Consider the following 23,065-nt stretch of genomic DNA (forward strand, 5'->3'; position numbering starts at 1 on the left):
AGCTACCAAAAGGCTGCAACCACACGAGTGAGCCCAAACAAGATCAGAAGAAAACAACAGAGGTAAGTTCAGTCCAATATGCACAACCAAAGAACCATATATAGGTAAATGGTTGCTGTTTTAAGCCAGTACATTTTGGAGTAATTTTATTAAAGAACAATAAATAATGGATACAACAGCTTAGCAAGGATGTATTTTGAGTTGTATAAGTCATACTCTCGGTCATGTGGCGATTATTTATTTAAAAAAAATAAGTACCAAAAAATATTTGGTAACTCTAAAAATCAGACATTTGACACACAATGAAGTTCATGGGAACATAAAGAATAGGAGTTAATTAATGACTGAAAACAATCTCCAAAGTAGAGTATTAAATGTACAGTGTACAGTGTGATTTCATTTTTATCAAAGAGTGGGAGCATAATATATATAAATATGTGGATGAATACATATACGTACATACATACACACACACATACATACACACACCCCTTGTGCAAATAATTTCTGAAAAGATTCGCAGGGAACTGGTAAAGAGCAGTCATTTACCAAGAAGAGAAGTGAGAACTGGAAGACAGGGCTAAGAGGGAAACTACATACCATTTATACCCTTTTGTACTTCTTAAAGTTTGAACTATATAAATATACTGCCCAATTTCAAATTTTTAATTTAAAATTTAAACAGCTAATATGCAATCTTCTATGTCTTTAGGATATATACTGAAATATTTCCAGATGAAATGAAATGCTTCAGAGTAATGTCAAAATGGAGGTGGGGGTAGAGGGTAGGATAGGCTATTTTAAAAGGAAACAAACAGTTCAGATGCAATCATGAGTTGATAATCATTGAATCTGAGTGATGGGTACATGTGGGTTCAGTACAGAACTCTGTCACCCTTTGTTTGAAATTCTTCATAATAAAAGTTATTTAAAAACATTAATATAAAGCTTTAACAATACCACTCAGGAAGCCATCTCTCCATCATGATATAAGAAGGTAACGGCGTGAATACAAAATATTCAGGAATATTTACAAAGCTTTGGAGGGTTTTTTGGTTTTTCCTTCTTTCTTCACCTGACAATTAGTTAAACTTTTCAAAAAAGATTTCAGAGTTACTATTGATATTTATTGAGTACCAGTGTGGATGTTCTATAGACATTGTCTAACACTTTACCTTCAAGTTAAGTAGTTATCATCATCACTTTACAAAAAGAAAACTAAAAATCTCAGTCATTCACCCAAGGTGACAAAGTTAGTAAATGACAGGATTCAAATGTAGGCCTGTGGCTCTAAATCCCATGTTCTTTAGGGAAGAATTTAAAAGATTAAAAATTACAAACAGTCTACAAACAGAATAATCAGCCCCTAGTGGATCAAACACTAGGAAGTACATCCACATTTTAATGAGAAAATAGTGTGTGGATTTTATAATGCCTTATTTCCTGAGTTAAGTAAAAAGGATATAAGGAAAAAAAGTTGTACCTAAAAATTTTCTTAAATCTTCATTAAATTGAAAACCACTATTAGCTCTAAAAGTGATGTACAAATTCTCAACTATTAGGCTCAAACATTTCCTTTTTATCTGTTATTAATTAAACAAATACTATAAATGTCTTTAGATCACCAAAGTTCTGAGATTTAAATTAATTTTCTGGAAGAGATTTCTGGGGTTAGACTCCATTGCCCCAGACCATTTTTACTCCTACATTTCTACAAATATTTTTACTTTGTGGCCTACATTCTTAAGAAAAATTTTAAGGTAAAATATTCATACTCATCCCTTAAAGCATCCTTTAAAATTGCACAAATGAGCATAAACATCACTAGCGTAAGACTACATTTTTTAAAAATACATGTTATTTTGCGCCTCATTATATTGGTATATACTCATAAAGAAGGGTAACTTAGGTACATGAATTGTATCTTAGACTATGCTAATGCCAAAGGTAAGAGTGAAAAGCAACATGCTTTTAAAAGCAATGCATGAGACACCCTTAAAAATAGCTCCAGTCTCTGTTCTTGCTTTCTATCTCTAACCAAATAGCACAAAATTATTGTGATTTCCCTGTTTAGTGCCCAACTATGAATTTCTCCGTGGCAGGGTCTTTCAGTTCCAAACAGCAGCATAATACTGGCATATGGCAGAAACTCAATCGTTGTTTGTGGAATTAAGATAATAAAAACATCACAAGAATTCCACAATGCTCCCTAATAGCAATTTCCTGGCTTTCAGAGGAATTGGAGACACTTGGTTTCAGTTTTTTAATATAATAAATCCGTGAATTCACTGGCCATTTGGATTCTAGCAATATCAGACCCTCATTAAAAACAAACATAGAAGTCTGCTTCCTGAGCCATATTAAAAATAATTCAGAGGAAAAAGCAAATTCTAAGTGGAAAAAATTATTTTAATTGTTTAATGTATAGATAAGGTACTATATTACTTTAAGACATGTGAAGGTAAATATGCTAAGCTGCTTTACTTTGGAGAGCTATGAAAAACTGGAAATTGAGACTGAGTCATGTGAACCTGCCCTGAAGTAAATGTTGCATTTCTGTCTGTCAAGCTCATCAGATTTGTGTACTGCTATATCACTTATAAAAACATTATAAAAAAATTAAGCAAATATTTGGTCTTTACTTACTCAAACATTTATTAAGTGCCTATAATGTGCCAAACACAATAGGAGGTGCTGTGGATAAAAGGATGAAAACATGTCCCTTAGCCTTAAAGAATTCTCAGTCTGGTAGGGAAATAATCTTAAACCAGAAGCAAGTTGTTAGTCACACATTTGTGTAAATTAGTATCTATTCTGAGTAAATCAACCTTTTACTAATTTCGTGAATTCCTTACCAAAACCAATGAAGTCCACATTAATAAAACTTCCCTTGGGAATTATCTGTAAAATGGATCACTTTGGCCAAATTAGCAGGGGGAAAATAGTTAATTCCTTGACCAAGGACTCACATTTCAAGTTTTAACCTGGACTGAATGTAAAATGAAAAGTGAATGGTCCATTATGGAAATACTGACAGACTTAAACCACCAGTGGATACAACTACAACTCTGCATTTATTGAAAATTAATGAAGTCCCTGAATTTTTATTTATAAAGTGGATATTATTTAGTTTTAGATTATTTCTGCAAGCCAAAAGTCAGAATTTAATAAAATGATGTGTACAGATTGCACCGATTTTCACTCTTATCCACTGCCTGCAGCCTATGTGCATTTAAACCAAAAAACATTTGATATACACTAACTATAAATTATTTCCTTGGAGATCTCTCAGGCATGAAGAAAAAGCCTCTTAAAATAAATTTAAAATATTATATGCTTGATGGTGTATAACCAAAGGTTTAATCTCACCGCTAAAGGGGCAGTTACCATGATTTTGCAATAACCCTGCAGACAATAATCAAGACAGCTCTTGTTGTTCTCTCACTAAAATCTTCGTAAACACAGCATGGATATATTGTAATTTGATATCTGTAAGATCAACAGCTATACCTCATGACAACTCATAAGATTTTATTCACCATTAAATTGAGCATTTTCCTCACAAGACACAGGAAAGTGTGTTATTTACCAAGCATTGTCCCATTAACTATAGATTAGCACATTAAAATAGATATGCTTGCTTTCTCTCTGTACTCTAGAAAAGTGTGGTCTCTAAATCAAGTTCTGAGATGCAGGCACTTAATTCGATTTTTCAAACTTTGGGAAAATGTATCTGTGCATATTTCCACCATTATTTTAAAACAACTGATTCAAATTATTATTCTATTACATATATAAAAAATAGTCCCCAAATAGAGCTATAATTAGTCAGATTCAAAAATTCCTCTGTCTCCGCTTCATAATGATAGTAACACTATTCGAACTTTAAAAAAAAAAAAAAAAGACCAGAAAAGAAAGGAAAAAAGAAAGCAATTAGAATAAACACAAATGGTGACACAACTTCAGGAAATCAGGGAACATGTAATTCAGTAAACGATGAAAGACAATATAAATTAGTATCAAAAGGATTCAAAATGGAGATTACTAGAAGAATTCAATTATGGGACACAAAAAATGTGTATGCTTTATTTAAATACAAATAGATGACCTCATTAGTATTTCAGAAATGTAATAAAACCATCTTTCACTCACCAATGCTGGATTTTCTCTTGGCAGTTAGTGACCACCTGTCATGAAAACAGATAACTACTCATGAAAAAACAGGGCTATGCACAAAGCTACAAAATCATTCTATCAGAAAACTACAACAGTGGCTTTACAGATTTAAAAGCACCTCAATATACATTTTTATTTGTCAAATGCACAGAGATGTGAATGTTAGTTTTTAAGCAGCACACTTTATCATACCCCTCTAACGCAGGCTGATAACTGCAGAACAAATTACAGCTTTCCGATTCATACTTTGGTACAAAACCCGCTTCATAACTATTAGGTGACATATGATATAAGATAACTAGTATTTTGTACAATCTGCAGGCCTGTTTTCAATGTTACATATTTTGTAGAATACACAAATGTTATAAATAACAAGAAACCAATGTAACATCCACATTTCATCAGTTAAAAAAAAGACAGTAGTGAAAGTACTTTATTTTGTCAGTATATCTCCAAATGTTTTCACCTGTAATTTTTATTCTGATGCACTGAAAATGAGTACAGTGATATTTTTCTACTACATTTCAAGAAGAAATACTTGGGATAAAGAGATGCTCTGAACAGCCAATTTGGCCCCCCAGTGAATTATGATAAAATTTTAAGCACTTCATAGCCAGCTTAAGCTATGCTTCTAATACTAAAACAATGAAATTAAACATAAAAGCTATTTATTTGTTTTCCTTGGAGATATTTCAACAGATTCTTAAAATGCTCAGAAAACAAATTAAGAACACTAACCAGTAAGGAAAAAAAGAACACGTGAATGGCAATTTAAAAAGAAAAAAACAGCACTGTTTTCAAAGATTACTAATGTTTTTAAACTGCCCATTAATAAAAATTTTTAAACAGTAATCTCAAATACTGTAGCACCATTTTAGAGACAGAGAAACTAAGGGATAAAAACCAATATGCTTAATATAATGTCACATGAAAGACACAGCAGTATTACATGGTTTGAAACACTGCTCTTGTTCACTGTTCTAAATACCAATATTGTATCTTATATAAGCTCCATGTTTCACCCAAAAATCACAAGTCTTTTTTTTTTGGCCTGTCACTAAATTCCTCTATTTTATAACATTTAATTCCTGACGTAAATGTCTTCCTTTAGGACATTTTAAATAAATACTAAGGCAGCAATTCTGTACCAAAATGCATGCTGTAATCAGATACCCAACCATACTACACATTAACTCGGCATAAAAAGTCGGTTTTAGAATAAAGATCTCTCAGTAAGTATCAATCACACAGCAACACTTAATAACAGTGATAATGTACAATAGAGTACTGACTTTACATCTGGAAGAGCCAGGCTAAAACTACATCAATCCATTTCACTGTTTCTGATTCGGCAGTAATTATAAAATAGACAAACAGAATTAAATGTAAATTGAAAAGAAAAAAAAAATCTTCATGAAATCCTTTTTATAAAGTTTCTATTTAACATCCCTATTAAAAGATGAGACCCAAAAACAGTCAAGATGCTTTCCAATCCCAATGCATGTGTTTCCAAGCATGAAGTGAGCCAAAAGCACAAAAAGAAAAGCCCTGCAAACCATAAGAGCAGAATGTTCATTAACCTCTACATGATAATCCTTTCGTAGCTGCATATTAACTAGTTACATATTCATAATCATTTACATTATTTAGAGGACCTTCGATGAAATTTTCTATGCAATATCCATTAGTGACAATGTTAAAGGTTATAGAAGATAAGTCTACTTAATGTTTCCAGGAAGCCTTTTTAATTAGTAAATATGTAAATTTGGCACATATGCTTTTTATGTTTAAAAAACAGGTTCCTGGTAGAATGGCATGTATTCTTGCCATCACCCCTCACTATTTAACTCTCCACTTTGCTGTAGCTATCTTTCCCCCATCCCTTTTCTTTCCTAAAATAAGTGTCCCCAAGATATTCACGGATAAAAAACCAAAAATCCATTTCATAATTTACAAGAGAAATTTTCACCACCCAAGTACTGCCTTCATTAAAGTCTTTATTAGTTTCATCCAGGGTTTGGAACAAGAGTCTTCAGTTAGACATTATCCAAATGTAGGCTAGATATTTTGAGAACCCAAGAAATAAAGGAAAACATGAAAGAGGCAGGTATGAATACATACAATAGCCTTCTGATGGTACGTCTACAGTTAAATCTTTGTTTACATGATTTATATCCACCTCATTCCAACAAACATTTGAACCCAAGCAGCTGTATTTGTATTTGAGATATCTTTCTAGTTTTCTTTTTTATGGCAAATTATTCAAAAAGAAAAAAATTAGTAAATTTTTACAGCTTAGCTGCCAAGGAAATTTGTGGCAAGGATAAAATCTTATGATTCAAAGTTGAACTTATCTGGGTTTTAAAATCTTTTTTTTCTGTTAAGTTAAATAACTCCAAATAACCTTATTTCTTCTGAAATGGACTCAGATTAATTATTATTAAATAAAGTGACTAAGATAGTAAGCCTGGTTCTAAAAGCAAAACAATAAAAAACATTTCATTACTTTGTTGTCCTTCACACAAGCTTTTTTAAAATAAGATGGCAATCGAGGAACAATACTAGTTTATTTTTTTTAAGTTAATCTGCCAAAACATGCAACTATTAATCCTAAAGCAAAAAAACTTATTGAATCATTTTTATAAAAATAAATGGTTAGGAGCTTCCCTGGTGGCGCAGTGGTTGAGAGTCCGCCTGCCGATGCAGGGGATGCGGGTTCGTGACCCAGTCCGGGAAGATCCCACATGCCGCGGAGCGGCTGGGCCCGTGAGCCATGGCCGCTGAGCCTGCGCGTCCGGAGCCTGTGCTCCGCAACGGGAGAGGCCACAACAGTGAGAGGCCCGCGTACCGCAAAAAAAAACAAAAACAAAAACAAACAAACAAACATAAATGGTTAGTAGGCTTCAAGTATTAAAATGATTGACCTAGTAAATACTTTAATATAATCACACTTACAGCCAAAAATTTATAAGTAAAATATGTACTTCTGCAGTAGCACAACACTAAGTCTGCACTAAAGAAAAACGACTATGAACTGATTTACCACTTAAAAGACACATTCATTCTACCATTAGGGGTCTTTACCTATGGCCTAAGAATCAAAATCCTATGGTACACTTTCTTTATAACTCAAAATTACCCTTCCCCTAAGAAGTAATAATAACAGTGGTAAATGCCAAGACTTCACATGATGAAACAGTTCAATTAGGTGGGTCTTAACCTCTTCCTAAAGAGAAGAAACCTATGTTCAGAGATGGAGTAACTTCCCCAATATTATATAACTGCCCAAGAACTGATAAGAGATAAAATCAGTTTTAAAAACATGTCTAGGACTTCCCTGGTGGCGCAGTGGTTGGGAGTCCACCTGCTGATGCAGGGGACACGGGTTCCTGCCCCGGTCCGGGAGGATCCCACGCGGAGCAGCTGGGCCCATGAGCCATGGCCGCTGGGCTTGCCCGTCCGGAGCCTGTGCTCTGCAACGGGAGAGGCCATGACAGTGAGAGGCCCGCGTACCGCAAAAAAAAAAAAGAAAAAAAGCAGGTCTATCTAATCTCAAAGCCCATACTCACTGTATTAGACTGCTTTCAACCATCATGAATCTTACTGGGTAAAAGGAAAAGCAGCTGTTTATATCTGCAGTCTTTCTTAAAACACTGACTGATGCTGCTACTTCTCCACTTCCTCCACAAATCCACTCTCACACACTAATGAGACCTTACCAATAATGTCAGGAAAAGCAAATAAGCTTAACTGACCAATACACTAACAAAAATCTTTATTCCTTCCAATGCCTCATACAACTCCTGACCCTCTCAGGTCAAGCAAAGTATAAACAACAAGTTTTCCCAAACCCCATTTACACGTGTGTGTGTGTGTGTGTGTGTGTGTGTGTGTCTGTGTGTGTGTGTTGGGGGAGAGGGTAGTGGGATAGCCTTATAATTACTATCACATCTTATCATATTTTTAAGGCACTTTTAACTAATCGAGTTAGATGCCCAGGATAACAATGATAGCCTACCCAACAACCTATTTTTCTTTAGGTCAGTGTCCAGCTAACATATATGTGCATTCAGTTAAAAAATACTTGGTAAGTTTTAAAACCAATGAACTATATAGAATACAGGAATAATTTTCCTTTGCTGTTTTTCCTCAGAAGCCACTTTAAAAAAATTATTATAAAGAAAGGAATGAATGACTTAACATGTATTAAGACCTCCATTACTTATTTCCATTTGTGCTATTTGTTCCAGTAACAGACCACAAGGGGGCATCAACCTAGGAGTTTTCCAGGGTAAGAACAGTGCCACATTAAAACTAGACCAGAATAGAAAGCCTAAAAGGGTAAGTTTGCATGTACTTCTCTCAAAAATGCTTCACTTTACTTCTAAAACTTTTCTCACTGTATTGCAATTTCAAATTATCCCTGTACAGGTTAAGGTATGAATTAACAATCTGAGGATTGTACTAATCCGAGCTGTCTACATTTAACTGGTTTGCTTCTCTTGCTAGATTATGTCTTCAAAACAGATCATATAATTTTAAAGCTGCTGAGTCAAAAAGGAAAAAATTATCAGTGGTGGCTAAAACCAATAGATACTGGACATGCACTATTATCTTAAATGGTTGAAAGTAATTTCTTAAAGGACATATTGTCAATTAATCAAATAGATGTATAAATGTCATTACCAAAATATATAAGAAGTACACTTCAACAAAATTAGTAAAACATTACAGGTCTTTTAAATAAGCCTCTCTGCAAAGAAAGGAGGAAATGACTACAGGTTCCTAAAAAATAAATAGCAATAAGCAGTAATAAACTACAATAAACTGAGTGTTTCTGTATAAAAACAAATTTACTTTTTAAATATGCTGAAAAGTGAAAATAACAAAGGTGGGCCTTCTACTACCAAAAGTTAACTCCAATTATAAGCCACTGCTAAAACGCTTAAATGTTTTTTTTTCCAAAATGTAGATCGGATGGAATCAAAATCATCTTAATCCTTACTTTTACATTTAGCCCTGTTTTCTCCTACCCAGGCTTCTAATGCGTTTCTTATAGTCAAACACAGTCTTTCTTTTTACACAAATATTGGAACCACTTTTAACATGCTTTGGTATTGTACTTCTCATTCCCTTGTTAGTTTTACCTACAAGTTAGGGCTCTTTTCAATTATTTATTATTCATAATACCAAGTATTCTAATAAATATACAGTTTTCTTACACTGGTAATTTTTAAAAAATTTTATTGAAGTATAGTTAATTTACACTGTTGTGTTAATTTCTGCTGTACAGCAAAGTGATTCAGTTATACATATACAGACATTCTTTTTCATATTCTTTTCCATTATCACACTGGAAGTAGTCAAGACTGACAACATATATAACATCCAGCGATATTTCTAGGAATGAAGCCACTGACATGTTTGGAGGGTTCTGTTTCTGGTATTATTTGAATTAGATATCCAGGAAACTCTAATTGTACTGGATGAAAGAGCAATGAGATATGGGCCAGATCTACTTTATTCACCAATGTACCCACCGCCATACAGTAAGTGTGCAACAAGTCCTTTTAAAGAAGTATAGGTCTACAATCACTTAGCCAAAAACCTCAGGAAAAAATGTTTCTCAACTTAGAACTTTTTGTAATTTAGTAAGGTAATACATTACACGTATCATACTTTACAGAACACTTGCAAGGAAATATATGAATGTTCAAAGTGGAATAAAATGCCTCACTCAAATTAGTTCCATTGACAAATGAATATGACAAAAAACTTAGAAATAACTTTGTTTCAGTTTTTTAAGACTTCTGAATTACAGACAGGAGATTGTGACCTGTATTTCTGAATGTGACATACTGCCTGAATTGAGTTTGCCTGCCTATTGTTTCACTAGAGATATCAATCATTTCCTCTCCACTCCCACACCTTACTCCCTAAAACCCCACCCTCCTCTCATCTACAATAGGCAGAGGACCCCATTTCTCCATCTGCAACCAGTGTGAATGCAGAGGATCCACACTAATTGGGCCAATCAAGTTTACCCTGGGCCCAGACAGAGATTGAGGTGATTACAGATACTGGACCCAAAAAGGTGACCACAAAGGGATTTGCACAAGCTAAATCTAACAAAGCTGGTCTACGAAGTAACAACATAAATGTACAAGAAAACAAAACACACACGCACAAATAAAATAACTCTACCCTAGTTCCTCCTGACTTCTTATAGTAAATATTTCCCAAACTTTCATTTCTGTGGTTTGTAACTGATTAAGAAAGCTTCATAAGTAAACTTGCTACGTAGAAATGAGAATATGCCTGTGAGGATCTCAAAGAAAACAAATAATTCATTAAAGATAACGGCAGAATGACGGGGAAAAAATATCCTCACAAGTGACAAAACAAATTGAAATGCCACCCTGCACCAATTACAGGAATAAATTTTTATTTTAAAGTAACACTGCCAACTATCAGTGAGACTATAGCAAAATTAATACTAAATCACTGCAAGTAGCTATGTAGCTTAACTCATTCCAGACTTCTACCTCCAAGTAGGGAGAAAAAGCTGATAACAAACCAATAATCTCTCTGAAAACTAGAAAAGCCAGATGAATATAAAATCATCTCTTAAAAGGCATCTAAGAATTGCCAAAGCAATGAGAACAAGAGGGACTAAAATTCAGGAGATAACTGTGGAGAAGTGAGTTGATCCTTTTTTCTTGGACAAATCTAGGCACAGGGAAGAGGCTGAGAACTGTTTTTCCTGAGCAGAAATTTAAAGTAGTCTTGAGAAGGCTGTAATAACAAAATCAGAGACATGAGCGGTCTTAAGCATATGGTTGTTTTCTTCTTGTGATGTGCCAAATTCTGAAGCTGAAAAGGCCAAAAAGCTAAACTGAAAGTGTGAAAAGCAGAGCTCAGGGGAACTGATGAAACAAAACTTCAGAAGCCTTTAAGAAAAGAAACGTGGTGAACAAACTAGGTTTTCAGATGAAAGAAAGAAGGAATCAAAGGTGGCTGATACCTTACTAAAACAAAACCCACCCTGCACTCCATTCAGTACCTGCCTGGATTAAGGTATCCAACTCCTACTTTATCAACCTAGCAGAAGAAAGGGTGAAACTTCTCCAGAGAAAGATATCACCTTCAGGCGTATCTACAATTTTAAAGATACTAAAAATATTAATATTTTATTGTAAATACTTCAGGAGTATTTACATTTCTAATATTTAACTAAAACTAACCAAGTTACCAAGAAATAGGGCCATACGAACAAACATCAAGAAGAAAAGAAGAAAAACAAAACAAAACCAAATAAATATGCAATCTACATACTGGAGTTAATAAACTAAAACATTAAAATATAATTATTAATATGTTCAAGAAAATAGAAATACATGAAAAGATGGCACATTTCACTAGAGGTTATCTATACAAGAAAAGAATCAAAAGGATAATCTTTAACTGAAACGTCTAAAATGAGCTCAATAAACAGTGTTAACAGGAGATTAAACACAAAAGTCAGAATTTTGAACTGGATGACACATTGATAAAAAAAATACCATAAATAAAGCCCAGAGATTTAAAAAGAAAACATTGAAAATACAGAAAAGACCAGTAAGAGACATATGAAACACCGTATAACGGAAGATCCACAAAGAGAGGGAAGAGAGAATGTGGTAGAAGCGGTATCTGAACAGATCTTGACATGATTTCCTAAAAATGAGAGAAAGGTATTAACCAACAGATTTGAGAAGCTCTAAGAATCTCAAGCAAGAGACATTTCTTTTAAAAATTATATAAAGGCACAACATAGTTACACTGATGAAAACCGAAGAAAAAATGTTATAATCAGCATGAGGGAGAAAGAGCAGGGAAGAGATACAGTACCTTCAAAGAAGCAACAAGAAGAGTCAGAGCTCGAGCTAACTTCAACAAAAAAAATGACACAAACTGGAATAGAGGATAAAATCTTCAAGTGTTGGAAAAAAATAACTGAAAATCTATAATCATGTACAGAGCAAATAGATCCTCCAACATGAAGAAAAAATAAAAACATTTTCACACAGAAACAGAATTCTGCACCAGCAGATTTTCACTGGAAGAAATACTACAGGTAATTATGTGATGTGACAGAGGTGTTAGCTAACAAGCTAAGGTGGTAATCACTGTGCAATATATAAATGTATCAAAACAACACACTGTATACCTGAAGCCTACACAACAATATATGTTAATCATGTCTCAATAAAGCTGAAGGGAAAAAAGAACTACTGCAAGAAGTATTTGGAGCAATAGAAAAGCAGAAAGAACTAAAGAGCAACTGTACAGGTAATTTTTTAAAAGGTACAGATAAATCATATTGATCACACAGAACAATTAAATACTGTATTGTAGTGTTAAACACAGAATTAAAATGCACAGAAGCAACAATGCAAGAAGTGGGATGAATGAATGCATGTTGCAATCTCTAGGAAAAATTTCCCCAATAAAAAAGGATAATAAAAAAAGCTTAGTAAAAGTATATAGTATATTTAGTGCTAACATATACATAAAATAGAGTACTAAGGTACCACGGTGAAAAAGAAAGTATCTTCAACAAGTTAACAGAGGGGAGAAAATACAAGAGGATGTGTCTGATTAAATCAAAGGAACGTGTCCAAAAAAGCAGAGAGAAAAAAGAACATAAAAGTGGGTCAAATAGACAATGAGAAACCACTTCACACCCATTAGGATAGCTATTAAAAAAAGAAAGAAAATAAGGTATGTTGTCAAGGATGTGGAAAAACTGGAACCCTAGAACTCTTGTGCACTGTTGGTGGGAATGTAAAATGGAGCAGCCACTGTGGAAAATAGTATGGTGGTTCCTCAAAAATGAAACACAGAATTACCATATAATCCAGCAATTCCACTTCTGGGTATATACCCAAGGGAATTGAAAGCAAGGACTCAAACAGATATTCGTACGCTCATGTTCACAGCAGCATTATTCACAATACCCAAAATATGAAACCAACCCATGTCCACTGATGGATGAATGAATAACAAAATGTGCAATATACATACAATGGAATATTATTCAGCCTTTAAAAGAAATTCTGATATATGCTGTAATATGGATCAACCTTGAAGACATTATGTTAAGTGAAATAAGCCAGTACAAATGGACAAACACTGTATGATTCCACTTATATGAGATACTCAAGTAATCAAATTCATAGAGACAGATAATGGTAGTTACCAGGGGATAGGGGAAGGGATAATGGGGAGTTATTGTTTAATAGATAGTGTCAGTTTTGCAAGTTCTGGAGCTGGATAGTGGTGATGGTTGCACCACAATGTGCACCACAATGCCACTGAAATGTATACTTAAAATGATTTAAATGACTAATTTTGTTAAGCATATTCTACTACAATTTTTAAAATAAAAAGTCAAGTAGAAAGGTAATAAAAATGAAACTAAATATATCAGTAATTCTATTATACAGAAACTGACTGAATATCCTAGATAAAAGAAAAAGATATCCAGACTGGAAAAGATGTCCAGTTGTGTTTAAAACCACAACTATATGATGTTATAAGAAACACACTTTGTACACAAAGAAATTGAAAAGATGAGAAGATATATCATGGAAACAAGCCAAAGCAAAATACGCTGGTGTAGCCATACGAATATTCAACAAAGGATACCTTAAGGCAAGAAATATCACTAGAGATAAAAATATTTCAGACTGATAAAAATGCCCACTGACCAGGAGTTTATTAAAGTCCTAAATTTGCATGCACCAAATAGCATAATTTCAAATGCATAAGCAAAGGTTGAAAAAATAGAGAAAAAGACAGATCTACAAACATAGTGGAGATTCTAAATACCTACCTACTCAGTATTTGGAAATTAAGGAACATGTTTCTAAGAAACTCCTGGGTCAATAAACAGATCTCAATAAAAACTAGAAAATATTTTAACTAACTAATAATGAAAATAACATAATGTGTGTGGTACCTAAGGTAATTATCAGAGAAAATTTTAAAACTCAAAGAATATATATTCTAAAGAAAGAATTGTAAAAATCAATGACTTTTGCATCTCTAGGAGCTTTTATCTGAAAAAGCTAGAAAAAATGACAGCCAGTGGGAAATTATTAAAAGGAAGAAAAACATAAAAGCAGAAAGCAACTTACGTTAAGAAAGCAACTTACAAAAGGAAAATCAATAGTCTAAAACTGGTCCTTTAAAAAGACTGATTAAGACTGATAAACCCCTAAGAAGATAAATCAAGAAGAAAAGACACATACAAACTGCAAATAACAGGAATTTTAGAAAAAGACATCACTACCAAAACTACAGATATTTCCAACTTTTAAAATATCCATAGAAAGGGGCCTCCCTGGTGGCGCAGTGGTTGAGACAGGTTCGTGCCCCGGTCCGGGAAGATCCCACATGCTGCGGAGCGGCTGGGCCCGTGAGCCATGGCCACTGCGCCTGCGCGTCCAGAGCCTGTGTTCCGCAACGGGAGAGGCCACAACTGGGAGAGGCCCACGTACCGCAAAAAACCAAAAAAAAAACAAAAATAAAATATCCATACAAGGAAAATACAAGGCCTAGACAGCCTCACTGGAAAATTATTCCAAATATTTAAGTTAGAATCAATACCAATAACATACAAAGTTTTTTATAAAATACACAAAAATGATAGTTGTTTTATGAGGTCAGCATGACCCTGGAACCAAAACCTAACGTGGACATTACAAGTAAAGAAAATTACAGACCAATATCCTTCATAGACACAGAAACAAAATACCTTAACAAAACAATATGAATTTAATCTGGCAATATATAAAAAGATAAACACCAACATAAGCAAGGGAGCTTTCTCCAAGAATGTAATAGTGTTTCAGTATTTTTAAAAATCAAAGTAATTCACCTCATTACCATCTTAAAAAACAGAAAAAAAGCATTTGATAAAATTCAATATCCATTCATGTTAAAACTAGCAGACTAGGAATAAGAGAACATTTCTTATTTTCAGAGTATCTACCAAAAGTCTACAGCAAACATCATTTGTAACAGTGAAATATTTAGAGCTGTTCCTCTCATACGCAGAGCTAGATAAGGAAGCCTACTATCACTACTTTTATTCAACACTATACTAAAGGTCCTATTTCATTCAATAAGGCAAATAAAACTAAAGCCTAACAACCTGGAAAGAAGACAACTGCTATTATTCAGACAACGTGTCTGATTATACCTATAAACATACTATCAAAATATACAGATAAACAATTACGGAATTCAAGTAAATTTAACAGTCAGTATACAAAAATCAAGTATATGTCTATATACTAGCAAAAGATGAACAGCAAATTACAAAATGCAATGAAAAATAACAAATACCTAGAGATGAATGTAAAAGACATGCAAGATTTATATACTTAAACTACTGAAGGACGTTACAGAGGAACTAAATAAAAAGATATATACCATGTTCATGGATTGGTGTAAACATGTCAATGCTCCCCAAACTGATCTTTAGATTCAATGCACTACAAACAAAACCCTAGAAGGTTATTTTGTGAGTACTGCAGAGCTAATTTTTAAAATATTCATGAAAAAGCAGAAGGTCAAGTAAAAGTAATCTTCAAGAACAACAAAGCTAGAGAAATTTTATTATATCAAGACCTAGTTAGAAAGTGTGGTACTGGTGCAACTACAGGCAAATAATCCAATGCAACAGAACAGAAGAGAAACAAAACTACAAATACATGACCACATAATCTATGAAAAAGACATACTCCATATGGAATTAGAGCTATGCCTTAGAAGTAAAGGCTACATGCTAGGAATAAGAGCAAAACTGAAACAGACCAGCCCTAACAAAATCCAAAACCAACTCTCAACTGAGTTGTGTTGATCCACTAGTACTCTGGCTGCTTAAAGAAAATTTACCTCTCTTTGAAGGAAGGTAACATCATCAAGAGTCTACAATTTTTCACTACAATGTCTGGCATCCAATCAAAAATTACAAGGAAGTCTATGACAATAGGAGCAGCTGATGAGAAATCAAGAGAAAAAAATAAACAGAAACAGAGCTCCATTTAATTTACATACTGCAGTTATAAGACATACTTTTATGATTAATATATTCATGGAAACAGAGGGAAGACTGAAGATGTCAAAACAGGCCTAGAATTCATTAAAGAAATATCAAAACATAAATTCTTGGAATAAATGCTGTAACTGAGATTAAGCATTTAGTAAAAGGATTTTACCAGTAGATTAGATACATAAGAACAGAATTAGTTAACAGGAATACAGGTCAGAAGAAGGTATCCAAAATGGCATACAGATCAAGAGGCAGCAAGAAAATACAGAAAAGAGAGTAAGATATATGAGACAATGAAAATGTCTAATATGTGTATCCAGAGTACCAAAAGTAGAGGAGACAATGACATAAAACCAGCATCTGCAGACTAGATAAGAATTTTCTAAACTGACAAGTCATCAAATTACAGATTTAATAAACTACATGTTCAAAGCAGGTTAAATACAAGGAAAACCAAGTCTAGACACATCATAATCAAATGCCTAAAAACCAAAGATGAAAAGTCCAAAAGCAGACAGAGGAGGAAATATATAAAAATTTTTCAGGGAGGGCTTCCCTGGTGACACAGTGCTTGAGAGTCTGCCTGCTCCAGTCCGGGAAGGTCCCACATGCTGCGGAGCGGCTGGGCCCGTGAGCCACGGCCGCTGAGCCTGCACGTCCGGAGCCTGTGCTCCGCAACAGGAGAGGCCACGGCGGTGAGAGGCCCGCGTACCGCAAAAAAAAAAAAAAAAAATTGTAGAAGCAAAATATATGACAATAGCACAAATTCATGAAATTAAGCCACCAAAAGATTTTCTGAATAATTTCCTAAGCGGCAAAATTTCAGATTTATGAATAATTTCCTACTAATTTAAGGTAGACTGTAATAAAAAAAAGGGATATTGCAGTCTCTAGGATAATAACTAAAAGGAAAATAAAAACCATACAACTATAAAGCTGAGAGTTTAAAATAGAATACAAATATTTTACTAACACAAAAGGAGAAACAAAGGAATAAAAAAATATGTGACAAGTGGAAAACGTGGTAAAATGAGTAGACAAACTCCAACTAAGTGACAGATGAGAAAATTTAAAGACCCTAAATAGAGATATAACATGTTCACAGATTAGAACTGTAAAAATAAAAACACAATCAGGTAACATCAGAATGTTAACAATTAAAGACTGACAATATCAAAAATCATAGTAACATTTAACTGAAAAATCTGAAATATTATTTTTTGAGTAAGAGCCTAATTAAGACAAGCTATTGGTACCTTTAGATACAAGGTATGGATTACATAGAAAGGATTGACAGGGAATTCACTGGTGGTCCAGTGGTTAGGACTCAGCACTATCACTGTGGTGGCCCGGGTTCAATGCTTAGGGAACTAAGATCCTGCAAGCCACACAGCACCACCAAAAAATAAAATTAAATGAAAATTAAAGTAAAAAAGAAAGAAAGAAACAATTGACAAGGTCTACTAAATTAAAAGATGGATCAGGGAGGCTGAAAAGACTCTCTTGTTTGAATAATGTTGCCCAGAATCAGGATGAGTATGTACAGCATACACATTAGGGACAAAGATAATAAATTAACTTTAGTAAATGAGATTGAGCTTTTGTGGGCCATCCAAATGAAGCTGCCCAACAGGCAACAGGTCTGGGAGAGCAGAGTGCATATAGGAGTATTTGAGGACATGCAGAGTGAGAAGAGACAACTGTCAGTGATGTAAAGTACAGGGATCACCAACATTTAAGCATTAGATGAAGACCCTAAGGAGACTAACTAGGAATGGAAAAAGATAGAGCCATAAAAAAGTAGAGTCACAAAAGTTCCCATGGTACAGAGAGTTTCAACAGTTTACCAGGGAACAATAAAAGTTTCAAATAAAGCACAGAGGCCAAGTAAGGCCAGATCTGCGAAATGGTCCACTGAGTTTGGCAAGTGAAATATAATAAAAACTTGAGGTAGAGTAATTTCAATGAAAAGACAGAGGTAGCACCTAGTTTACAGTAGGTTGAAAAGCAAAGAATTAGAAAGAGAGAAATTATCACACTGCATTAAGTTTTCTGTTAACATGTTTCCATACAAATTTTAAGTCCCTTGAGGGCAGAAAAGAAACCTTGTTTATTGCAGTATCTAGGACAGTGCCTGACACGCAACTCAGTTTTGTCTTTTTGTTCTTTGGGAAAAAGCACTCATTTTCAATAACTTTAATATTACTCGGTTCATAAAATCAGGAAATCAAAGGATAAGGAATAATGGCCAAACGCATACATTAAATGGGTTACTGTTTGTTATACTGTATTAGGATTCCTAGAACAAATGAACAAACGAAAGAACGGAAGGAGGTAAGAAAGTTTTTTTAAACAAACACATTTAGGGTACTGTCCCCCAAAACATGTCGTTATCTTAAGGTAGAGTAAATAAATGAAATGAACCTAGAAAGAGATGATGAGCCCAACAACACAAGGGTCTCAAATCACATTTTAATGACCCTGGATTTCACTCTTAAGTACAATGGGAAGCCACCAAAGGATTATAAGCAGTAGATAGAGGGACAAAATTATGTAATTCGATTTACATTGCCAGAAAAAGAGAGACAGCTCTGGAAAAAAGGTAGAAGGGGAGCAAGAGTGGAACCACCAAGACCAGCCTCCAAGTAAAAAATGATAACTTGAAAATGGCTGTGGAGATCACAAGAAATAGCCAATTCAAGGAACTCAAAACACTGGTCTCTATTTTTTGAACATCAAGTCCTCTTACCTCTTTTTATTTAATGCTGTAGACTAAATTGAAAGTTAGAACCAATTCTTCAAAAAGGTAATTATATATGGCTTATAAAGCTAAACCAGTTTACCTTCTGACCACTAAACCACCTTGAGGACTTCACCTGAAGTCACTTCACAAATGAGAAACATACGCACAGAGTGATTCACTGCAACATTATTAGTACTATCAAAAAACTGAAAACACCAAAATGCCCATTAGTAAGATACCAGATGAATACCTGATAATATACTTGAGTACTACTCAACCACAAAATATGATGAGAAAGATCTCTGTGAACCAAAGACTCCCAGATGTATCATTTAATGAGAAAATCGAGGGGCAAATATAATATGCTACCTTTTGTATAAGAAGGTGGAGGGGGGATAAGACAGCATATTTTACTATTTATTTTTCAAGAAATACAGGAAGGATAAACTAGAAATTAATGAAGATTACCGATAGGGTAGGTAGGAGCAGGGACAGGAATGAATTACCTCACTATACCTTTTGATATAGTTGTGATTTTAAACAATGCAAATGTTTTACAGACTCAAAGTCAAACTGATAAAAAAGCAAACACTAAAATTCAATACAACCTGTATATCAAATCCAAAATATAACTGCACAGAAAAAAAATAATAATTCAAGTAATTTTTGAGATCATTACCTAACTGCATACCCCAAGGGGGTTAATTCTGCAAGAACAAATAGAACTGCAATGAAATCATGAACTTCACTCATAGGTTTGCTGTTGGCAGTGGTATCAATGTAGTAATTCTAAAACTATTTTGTGTATACTGTGGAATAAAGGAAACGAATAAATATAGATGTTGTTGAGAACAAGGTTTCATTACAGAAAAAGGGAGATTCAAATATAGATGGGGGTGGTTGAAGAAGAATTTTGTGGTAATGGATTTGAATGCAAAGTATCAGGATCCACTGAACCCAATTTTAGTTTTTAGTTTGTTTTTGAACAGTTCTAACTATTTGCAAAGGATTGATATTTCATGACTTCTATTCTCTGAGATACTGCAAAGAATAAAGAGAAAATTTACTTACTTAAAAAAAAGGCTAAAACTCATTCTATCTTGCAATTATATATGAGTACATTGAACCTTTTCATAAGCCTAAGACACATTATAGGATCCTACTGATTATATAATTCCTGCATCTTGTTTCATCACCCTAATAATGATTTCATGATTATTCATCAATTTTCCCAAACTATGCTTAAAGAAAACTATATAACAAGTAATTGAGGAATCATGGAATCATCTAGAAGGAATATGCTATCAATAGTAAAAATCATTCTTCAGTTTTCTTACTGCATTGACCAAAGTACCGCATCATCTTTCAAAAAAGTGTAAAAGACTGAAGAAGACACCATCTTTGTAGTCTGATTTTAGCTTTCAAACACAATTGACAATTCAGAAATTTTCATTTTCTGTCCATAATGGGAAGGAGAAGAAAAGTGACAGAGAAAGACACTTCACAATTGTTAAACAAATTAAACTATGAATAAAAATGATAGCAGCTCTCTTCACCAGCACTGTCCAATAGAACTTTCTTTGATGATAGTAATCTTCAAAGTCAACACTGTCCAATGCAATAGCCAATGGCCACATGTGGCTATTGAGCACTTGAAATGTGGCTATTATGACTGAGAAACTTACTTTTTTTAAATTTTACTTAATTAGAATTTTAAACTTAATAGCCACATGTAGTTAGTGGCCACCATTTTGGATAGCACAACTAGATACAGATGATGGTGAAAATATTAATATAAATTAAATCTTAGATTATGAGTCTTCAGATGACAATTATCCTAGGTGAAATTTCTCAAAACTCAACAATCAATGAGTAATAAACAAAATTAACTCAAAGTTGATCAAAGACCTAAAAATAAGAGCTAAAGCCATAAAACTCTCAGAAGAAAACCTAGGTGTAAATCTTCATGAACTTGGATTTGGCAATGGGTTCCTACATATGGCACCAAAAGCAGGAGCAAAAAAAGGAAAAAATAGATAAACTGGACTTCATCAAAATTTAAAAACTTGGGATTTCCCTGGTGGCACAGTGGTTAAGAATCCGCCTGCCAATGCAGGAGACATAGGTTCAAGCCCTGGTCCAGGAAGATCCCACATGCCGCGGAGCAACTAAGCCCGTGCGCCACAACTACTGAGCCTACACTCTAGAGCCCGTGAGCCACAACGACTGAAGCCTATGCGCCTAGAACACGTGCTCCACAACAAGAGAAGCCACCGCAATGAGAAGCCCACACACCACAACAAACAGTAGCCCCCACTCACAACAACTAGAGAAAGCCCACGCCCAGCAATGAAGACCCAACGCAGCCAAAAAATAAAATAAAAATTTTTTTAAAATTTAAAAACTTTTGTGCATGAAAGGACATTACCATTAAAGTGAAAAGATAGCATACAGTATGGGAGAAAATATTTGTAAATCATACATCTGAAAAGGGTTTAAATACCTAGAATAAATAAAGAACTACAACTCAACAACAAAAAGATGACCCAATTTAAAATTAAGCAAAGAACTTAAATAGACAAACTTAAATTGACATTTCTCCAAAGAAAATACAAAAATGGCCAATAAACACATGAAAAGGGACTTCCCTGGTGGTCCAGTGGGTAAGGCTCTGTGCTCCCAACGCAGGGGTCCGGAGTTCGATCCCTGGTCAGGGAACTAGATCCCGTATGCATGCCACAACTAAAGATCCCACATGCCCCACGAAGATCCCACGTACTGCAACTAAGACCCAGCACAGCCCAAAAAAACAAAAACAAACAAAAAACACACACATGAAAAGATGCTCAACATCCTTTTTCATCAGAGAAATGCAAATCAAAATCACAATAGGTCAATGACGTTAACACCTATTAGGATAGCTCTACTCCAAAACAAAAAAAGTAGTGTTGACAAGGACGTGGAGAAATTGGAAACCTCATACATTGCTAGTGGGAATGTAAAACTGTGCCAACGCTGTGGAAAACAGTTTGGCAGTTCCTCAAAAAGTTAAACACAGTATTACCTTATGACTCAGCAATTCCACTCCTGGGTATATATCCCGAAGAACTGAAAACAGGGACTGTAATAGATAACTCATACACCATAGTTCATAGCCACATTATTCCAAGAGTAAAAAAGTGGAAACAATCCATGTATTCATCAACATTTGAATGGATAAACAGAATGTGGTATATGCATACAATGGAATATTATTCAGCCATAAAAAGGAGTAAAGTTGTAATACATGCCACAACACAGATGAACCCTGAAGACATTAAGCCAGTCACGAAAGGACAAGTACTGTATGATTCTACATCTATGAAATATCTAGAATTGGCAAATTCACATAGAAAGAAAGTAGATTAGAGATTACCAGGGGCTCAAGGGAGGGGAGAATTGGGCACTAGGTCTCAGTTCCCCATCTGTGAAATCAGAAGTTGGACTAAAACACTGGTTAAGTTTAGTTTAGTTCCTTGGACCACTTCCCTGGCGGCTACTGAAAGTGACTGCAAGGAACAGAGATACTCATCCCCCTCCCAGCCCCTCCACACACGCAACTTCTCCCTCAATAACGCAGAGTAATTTAGCTTTCATCTGTTTTACATATTGGGTTTTTGAATAAGGTTTTATTTTAATGAAGAAAGCTCTGTGCCTTAAAAAAAAAAAAAAAAGTTTGACTACCAGTAGTTTCTATGATCTTTAAATCTAAATATTCTGAAGAGTTTGGTTAATTTAGCTAATTGATACAAGTTACCCTCACTCCATCCTGTTAAAAGAGTCTCAATAATTTGTTTCATTAGAAACAAAAAAAGATTTTTACCAGTATTATGTACCTATATTTTGACAAATAAGTGCTATATTAAAAAGTTGACCCAAAAAGTGTTTTCAAAAAAAGCAGTTAAAAGTAAATAGCTTTACAAATTATTGTAGAAATAATACCAAAGATGGTTAAAATTCTCATTGAGGAAAAACTAAAACATGTCCAAAGGTATAAAAGCTCT

The 23,065-nt window shown here is 34.2% G+C and overlaps 1 protein-coding gene across 1 annotated transcript in view; it reads right to left on the reverse strand.

Moving 5' to 3' along the window:
* URI1 (URI1 prefoldin like chaperone) overlaps nt 1-23,065 on the reverse strand; it is a 66,456-nt gene that overhangs the window by 35,192 nt on the left and 8,199 nt on the right. Inside the window, exon 2 of the mRNA XM_032613963.1 lies at nt 4,153-4,187. Within this exon, the coding sequence (XP_032469854.1) occupies nt 4,153-4,187 (35 nt within the window). The remainder of the gene's footprint in view (nt 1-4,152; nt 4,188-23,065) is intronic.

This window comes from Phocoena sinus, chromosome 19, assembly GCF_008692025.1.
Source record: "Phocoena sinus isolate mPhoSin1 chromosome 19, mPhoSin1.pri, whole genome shotgun sequence".
NCBI classification, from domain to species: Eukaryota; Metazoa; Chordata; class Mammalia; order Artiodactyla; family Phocoenidae; genus Phocoena; species Phocoena sinus.